Source organism: Papaver somniferum, chromosome 1 (genome assembly GCF_003573695.1).
Source record: "Papaver somniferum cultivar HN1 chromosome 1, ASM357369v1, whole genome shotgun sequence".
Taxonomy (NCBI): Eukaryota; Viridiplantae; Streptophyta; class Magnoliopsida; order Ranunculales; family Papaveraceae; genus Papaver; species Papaver somniferum.
In genome coordinates this window covers 201,163,246-201,171,017 of record NC_039358.1, presented here as the reverse complement: position 1 = coordinate 201,171,017, position 7,772 = coordinate 201,163,246, and the positions used below count along the sequence as shown (strand labels likewise).

Below are 7,772 nucleotides of genomic sequence, written 5' to 3'. Positions count from 1 at the left end.
TCACCCGAATGAGAGGTCCAACTCTAGTAATCTTTGAACCGGGGATGGTCAAATCTAATAAATTTCATCTTCAGTTCACACGAAGTAGCTTGTAACAGTAATAATTAAATCCAATTATCTCGTTTATTAACTTCAACAAGCACATTTACACATGAAAAAAATCTCACCGAAAAAAACGAGGACAAATTATAACTCGAACTTATTAGAATAGGCAGTTTGGATTTTCTGAAAATCCAAGAACGTTATTATCCCTGATTCTCTAAGGAAATGTCGTTAGTAAAGTAATAAATCACAATGTAGTTAAATTTTGTTGAAGGTTGCGTATTGAGGATATATAAAAGAACGGGCATAGTCACTTTGTATCGATAATAATATCAAATTGGACGAAAACTTTTTTCATCTTAAATTCGATTTCCATGCTGGTGTCACAATAGCATAGTGATAAAATTACTTGGTGATGATGTCAGTAATGTGAGTACGAAATTTGTTGGTACCAAAATTCTTTATCGATAAAATAAAATCGGTTTCTATTCGTTAAAAGTTTAGTGAATTTTATTGAGATTGGAAAGAAAATAATTCCATTTTTCTTTTATTTTGTGAGGCACCAAATTTTATGATTATTGAAATTAAAATATTAGTATCAACTATCAAATGTAATCGAACGGCACTAGTGCTTCCACAAATTTATGTTAAGAATTTTAGTACTATTAAATTTGTAGGTTCCTTCAAAAAATAAATAAATAAATAAATTTGTAGGGTTTGGCAGCTTTGGCTAGAACGATGCCGGTCAACGAAGACAAAAAAAAAAAAAGGCACACCCAACTATAAACTATCAAGTATTTCATATGCACTTAAACCTTCACATGGTCCCAAGATTGGAGACACAGATTGTAGAAAATCTTAGTCAAACTTATCAGCATCTGTACGTGTTTAATGATTAGTAATTAAATATCAAAAATGGATGTAATTTATATAACACAAAATTAAGATATAAAACATTCATACCCACCTAACCCTATTCTTGAGTCTCTACCTCAATCCGCCTCCTCTTCCCTTCTTCTCTAGAAATGCCTCCTTCTTTCTCTGGAACTCTTTCTCTCTCTTAAAATCAAATCATATCAATGAATCTGTGATGATAATTGGAGGGTGTAGATTCTGATTTTCTTCTTTCATTTTCACTTTAATCATATCATCAAATCTGCCATGATAATTGGAGGGTGCAGATTCTGATTTTTTTTCATCTTTTACTTTAATCATTCAATTCTGTTTACATGAAATTAGTTCTCAGATCTAGTGATTTTTCATAAGATTTTGTATTTTAAACCCAATAATGGGTATTTTTTATTTCTGTAATTTGTTTGTTGTTGCTAAAGAAATACAAGGTTTAGATCTTGAGTTTTGGTTTTATTTATCCGGTTGGGTTTCCTCAAAACTTGTTATCCTGGTTTAAGATGTTTCTGGTAGTAACCTTATTCATGGATTAAGGAGCTATTTTGACCAATCTTTGGACGGTAACTGAAATTTGTTTATATCTGGTCTTTTTCTGTGATGATAATACAAGGATTAAAGTTATGATTGCTATTCATTTTCACTGTATTTATTCAATTCTATTTACTTGAAATTAGCATTTAGTTCTCTTTACATAAAATTATTATTCAGATTTTGGGATTTTTCAATAAATTTTGTTTTCCAACTCAATAATGGATGGTTCTGATCTCTTTAATTTGTTTGTTGTTTCCAAAACTAATACAAATGATTCAGAATTTCATATCTTGAATGTTGGCTTTATTTATCCGGTTGGGTTTCCTCAAAACTTTCTTGGTTTGCAATGTTGGCTTTATTTATGTTATCTGGATTTGTTCTAATGAACAAATCTGGTTTGAAGAATGTGTTTGAAAATTGTCAAATATCAGGTATTGTTGTTTTGTTTCTTGATTCTTTTGTTAATATTACTTGAGTATCCGTTTCTAGGTTTAATGCTATTTTTGTTTTAATTTGATTTTCTTATTCTTCATAGCAATAATCTTCTGTGTTTATTTGGGTGTTTTTCTAAATGCAGGACCCGGTTTTTATCATTTTAGGGAGGGAGGAACGAGATCCCAATGATGAGAAAAGAAATTTAAATGCATTGATGGGTGATTCAAAGTAGAAAGCGTTCTTTATCTTTTGTTTTAAAATTGTGGAGATTGTAATTTTTTTTCTTAAGGAATTGATTAGATTTGTATTTTTGTTCTTTTTTTTTCTTTTCTGTAAAGACTATAATTTACTTAAGAAATGACGTAAAATGAATTCTCTGATATAATAAAATTTAATTATTTTCTTAATTTGGTTCATCATTTGTTGTACTTATTAATTTTAAATAAATAATTACAATTTTGGATTGTAAAATCATCATCGGCGTTTAGGGAGGCAAAAATTTGCTAGCTTAGATACTTAAGCAACCAACTTCAAGCCAGTTGCTCCATGTATCTATGGACTCGGTATTCTAATTGCTCGTTGGGTGGTTGGTCTAGCTTTTAAGCGATGGGTAGTCTACTTGCTCTAGGATGGTTGGTCTAACTATGGAGGCATTGGTGTTCAACTTGCTCTAGAACGGTTGGTCTAGCTTTAAAATGATGGTTATTTTGCTTGCTCTAAGTAGGTCGGTCTAGCTATGAAGCGATGAACAAAGAAGACGCTATATGATAGTTGGTTGATTATTAAAGCAATTGCCTAGCTGCTCTAGACCTATAGAGATCCCACCTTTTGCAACTCAAGAGCGAGAGCCAAATTAAGTCGCTCTAAGGGTTAGAGTGACTCAATATGGGTTTTTCTTGTAGTGGGGGTATTCTCTGTTTGAAAGAGAGAAGAATTGGATCTCTCTGAGAAAACCTAAGAAGGTGAAACAATTAACAGTCGTGCATGAGGACTACGGAGGGTTCAATAGAAAAACATTTTAAATTTCAGGGAGGTCAAGAAAAATAAATTTAAGAGATTGTCATATCATCCGGATGTTGCAAATCCTACGGCTAAAAGCCACGGGTTCATTTTGTCTGTTTCGCGTGACAGCACGACCCGTCATAATTGCATAAATTGGACAATTTTTAAAATATGCAAAGAGTGTAAGATACCGATTGTTAAATGGCAGTAAAGTCAGCACAAACATTAATAAATTGTTTTTTTAATACTCAGTTGACTCGTCCACGTCTGACGTATTATATCTAACCTAAAAATTAGGGCTGAACATGGTGTCGGTTAACCATTGGAAACCGACCGAACCAGACCAATAAGCAAGAAACCGAACCAAACCATTTAGATTTGGATTGGTTTGGTAAAAAAAGTTGAAAAACCGACATTACTGGTTTGGTTTTGGTTTGACCTGAAAACCGAACCAAAAACCATTGGGGAACCGATTAATTTTTAAACTTAGTTTCTACCGTCGATTTAAAAGTATTAGATTCTACCCATTGATTTAGAGGATAAATAGAAACCCTAAATCTAATATTTCATTACGATACTCTCCTTCTTTCTCTTTCTCCTTCTCTCAGCCGCCTCCCTTCTCCACCCCCAACAACAGCTGCTGCTACTCGACTTTTTTCTTCCCGTCTTCCTTCATTTTTATTTGTCAATAACTAAATTAAGATATATTATATATCTTCTTTTGATCTCTAGAATTAGAGTAAGCTTACACTATTCTTGATTCTTTTTTTTGTCTGTATATTTGTGTAAACCAATACTATCGGCAACTACGATTTTTTTATCTGTAAATTTGTGTATTTTTTTTTTTGGTTTGACATAATTATTGGTTAACCAAAAACCACTGGGACAAACCGAAACCAACTGGAACCATTTGGAAACCGAACCAATGGTTAATGGATTGGTTTGGTTTAGATTTTTAGAAACCAATAATATTGGTTTCGGTTTTGGTTTGGCTAGAAACCGAACCAAAACCGACCATGAACAGCCCTACTAAAAATTATTACATCTGACATAGTATTCCTCTGTATCAAATCTAATCTCTTCTAAGAAAGATGAATCTTAAGATTTAAATTTCGAAAATGATTGATCCACTGTGAAAAAGGCACCCAGGTGTGCATCGTGTGAGGGGAGGGTTGCGGCCACTTCCATCCTTCCCTATCTCAATGCTGAGAACGCGGTATTGGGACCTTTCGATTTCTCTCGATACAATTCTCGGATTTTTTCACAGTGGATCTAGCAAACATTGCGTAATTGCAAACATTGTGTAAATTTCAGCTCGACAAACACTAATTGCGTAATTGGATTTAAAATATTGAAGTATGTAAACCTTTTTTTGGTGAAAGATGTAGTTGGATCATGGAACATAATTGCATAAAATATTGGATAATTTTAAAAATATGCAAAGAAGAGTGTAAACTACCCATTGTTAAATGACAATATAGTCGGCACAAACACTAATAAAAAGAGTTTATGATTTGGCTGAGTCTGACTCATTATATATGACTTAAAAATTATTATATATTAAAGTTATAAGAGAAACCTATTAAATCTAATACAATATACAGACAATAAGCGAGTCACAAATTGATATCTGGAAAAAAAAAAAACTATTTGATATCTGATTCGAGCCGAATCAAAAACTGATTCAGATCGCTGGTTAGATCCAAACAAAAAAGGTTTAAAACGGTTTATGAACAATTCAAATTAAATGGCGGCCGAATCAGACATTGATTAAGATCGCGAGTTAGATCCAAACAAAGACGGTGCGAAGGGATTTATGAATATTTCAAATGAGATGGCAGCCCGAATCATACATTGATTCAGATCGAGAGTTAGATCCAATCAAATAAGGTGTAAAACGGTTTACGAATATTTGATTTCCAATGAGATGGCAGCACCCAACAAAACATCGTATGCGGCATAACTAGCTTCTAAAGCTAGTAATCTTATCACAGTCCATGTCTCATAAAAAATATTAAAGGACTGCATACTGGCGCTGCAGCAAAGATTTGCATTATGATTGTACCGTTTGCATTGCAAAGATTTGAAAAGAGACTGCGATATGAAACTAACACATAAGACGTTTCAAACTAAGGTGACACGGCCTAGCAACACATTCCGTAATATCAAACGAAGCTAGTTTCACAAAATTGACCGTAATGCCTTGTTGTATGCCGTGCAAGAATACAACGTAAGTACCACCGGAGCTGCTTCTTTATGATGCGACATATATATCCCAAAGAAAGAAAGAGAGAATATTCGAATGATCTTTTGACGTGTCATCTTCTCACAGATAAAAAAGCAAGATGCCAGCTGATTTGTATGAACCTCTTCAAATGTTATTCTGTCCTGCATAAGAAAAAAAAAGAAGCTATTAGTGTTGGGTCGGGATACTAGTTTACGCTACTATGCAACTTCGTGTTAAGAGTGATAAATCTAGGATTAAAGTGTAAATTTTGGATTAAGAATTAGGATGTAAATTTCAGGTAAGTAAATGATATCCCACTGTAATTAATGTTCTGTTCCAACTACTTCCTCCACTCATGAAATGCTACCACTAAACTCCTTTAAGTTTATTCCCATCTCAAATTTCACAGACACGGTATAGCTTGTTTTAAATTGAAGTGCAAGAAAATTCATGGCTTCTTCACCATTCTCCAATCTCCTTCTTTTCTCTATTTTGTTTCTAACATTTTGCAATGCGTGTTTCTCTTCACAATCACCTTCTCATGAAAAAGTGTCTTCAGAATCTGCTCCTGCTCAGAAAGTTTCCCTCTCTGTATTCTGTGATTCTTTCTCTGTCGAATCTGCAAACTTCATTCTGGTTAACCTGTCAAAAGTCCACGAAACCGGTCTCAGCGAAATAGTAGATCTCCGCCTTGTACCATTTGGAAGTGCTGTTTTACTGAAGAATGGGACCATAACATGTCGGGTATATTATAGATCTCATTTTTTTCAATTGCAAATTATTTCAATGAATATTGGTTTAAAAAACCGCACATTTAATTGCTTCTTTTCTCGATGTTTGCAGTTTGAATACGAGTGTCAGTTGAACATACTGGAAGGATGTGTGTTACATTTTCTGCCTCCCATTGAGCAATACCAGTTCATGTCTTGTCTCTCGGATTATGTTATTCGACGAAACCCAGATCTCTGGGAATTTTGCTTGGATAACAAATATGAGGAGCCTACTTTTAGCTGCATCAAATCTCCTTTATCGCGAAAAGTAGAGATCCTCTTATCATTTCGTGTTTCTTAATTTAATTTGTTGTATATAGCATCTTATCTCTGTTAATCGATCCAACTCATCTGTTTCTACTGCAGATTCAATTACTATATGCAAATGAAACATCTGCACTCAACCCTCCTCCAGAATTTTTTCCTTGGGTGACTATAAATCAAGCGGCTATACCTCGGACTCTGGTAAGTTTTGCTAATCACTCATTCGTATTTTCGTTTTCATGGATTTTTTTTTCCCTCTTCCAATAGGTGCTAACTTACGTGATCTTCAATTGCAGGATTTTGACATTATGGAATCCATCTGTAAGGCCTACACTGGTTATTACGTAGTTTGTCAGAATATGGGAATTATGCCAGCAGAAGTGCCAAGTTTCCAATCTCGGTCGTAACACTGCCCAGTATCTAATGTCCATGAGGTTGTTGGAAATTTATGTCGGATTATTATTACATCTTTACCTCTAACTAAGAATTTCCGAGCGATATGGACCTTGGTAATGACAATTGTAGTTGATACTTAAGATATTACGTCATTGTGTATATGAAATCGTCATTAGAGATTTCAGAACTAGAACTTCTTGGAGTTGAATTTCGTAATAAAGATATAAGTGTTTTTATAGAATTCTTGTTTGTTTGGTATAAAACCCGTTTTAAGAAACACAGTTGAATTCAACTCGAATCTGCTTCCATGTGATAGGCATATCAAAGTGACAAATCCAGGAGCCAGTATAATAAACATGCGTTGAACCAGTTGCCATCATTTGTCCATGCCTAGCTCTGCCTTTGCTTATCATCATTGCCATTACGTTTGGAAGCAAAAATTTTATAGGAATGACATATTTATCCACTCCTTCGTTTCTTTCGAAACTCTCAAATGTTTATGAGAAATAACCATTCTTTCGCGTATTTTTTTTCAGAGAAAAATGGACCATGCATTATGCATATACGCTCAGTTCAATGTTTAGTATTCGCAATTGCGTAAAATTTATTGGATCATTAATATTGATTGAATATCTTTCACTGAAAGTTGGTATCTGCCATAATATCATCCACACACTGGCATTACTCAGTGAGTCAGTGACCTTCTTGTGTTAGGTGATTGTGGAGAATCATTTCCAAACTTGTATTTAGTATAGAAGAACTGGACAAAAACTTTTTACGCTATCTCACTTAATGTCGACGCTAGATATGGCATGTTTAGGTGATTCTCGAGCCAGAGAGAGAGAGAGGAAGCTTCAAGGTGCAAGCAACTCCTCCTCATTTAAAACATTTGGCAGAAACATGTGCTCCAGGAATATATACTACTTTCTGTACCAACTACTACCCACTCAAGAAATCCAGAAATGGTAACACTCAAGTCGTAGACTTAATCTCATCCAAACAAAAAGAGGTTTCAGTGGTCCTAATTCCTTAATATTGTGTGTTGGTTTTGGTCACTCAAGTCAAAAACTCAAAGATGCCCATTCCCCACTAGGTTTACTACTATTTCCAATTGTAGATGCATGATTGTGAGACTATGTGCATCACCTAGCTAGTTGTCCACAATTTGATACCCTGTTTTTAGAAGGTTCTTCTCA

At 34.2% G+C, this 7,772-nt stretch overlaps 1 protein-coding gene and 1 long non-coding RNA gene across 2 annotated transcripts; both read left to right on the top strand.

Annotated features, from left to right (window-relative positions):
• Positions 1-1,005: 1,005 nt before the first annotated feature.
• Positions 1,006-2,324, top strand: LOC113335274. The gene is made up of 2 exons (XR_003353248.1): positions 1,006-1,913; positions 2,060-2,324. It is a non-coding gene; the product is annotated as an uncharacterized LOC113335274 (long non-coding RNA).
• Positions 2,325-5,321: 2,997 nt separating this feature from the next.
• On the top strand, positions 5,322-6,838 carry LOC113335267 (gamma-interferon-responsive lysosomal thiol protein-like). The gene is made up of 4 exons (XM_026581375.1): positions 5,322-5,890; positions 5,990-6,184; positions 6,283-6,381; positions 6,477-6,838. Exons 1-4 carry the CDS (start codon positions 5,597-5,599, stop codon positions 6,585-6,587), a joined length of 699 nt encoding a protein of 232 aa, XP_026437160.1. The 5' UTR covers positions 5,322-5,596; the 3' UTR covers positions 6,588-6,838.
• Positions 6,839-7,772: the final 934 nt, after the last annotated feature.

What these genes read in the sequence shown, in the direction of transcription:
- LOC113335267 (XM_026581375.1), top strand. Translation starts at nt 5,597, where the DNA reads ATGGCTTCTTCACCATTCTCCAATCTCCTTCTTTTCTCTATTTTGTTT. An exon ending in ATGGGACCATAACATGTCGG is followed by an intron (nt 5,891 to 5,989) that starts GTATATTATAGA and finishes CGATGTTTGCAG; the next exon opens with TTTGAATACGAGTGTCAGTT. An exon ending in AATCTCCTTTATCGCGAAAA is followed by an intron (nt 6,185 to 6,282) that starts GTAGAGATCCTC and finishes TTTCTACTGCAG; the next exon opens with ATTCAATTACTATATGCAAA.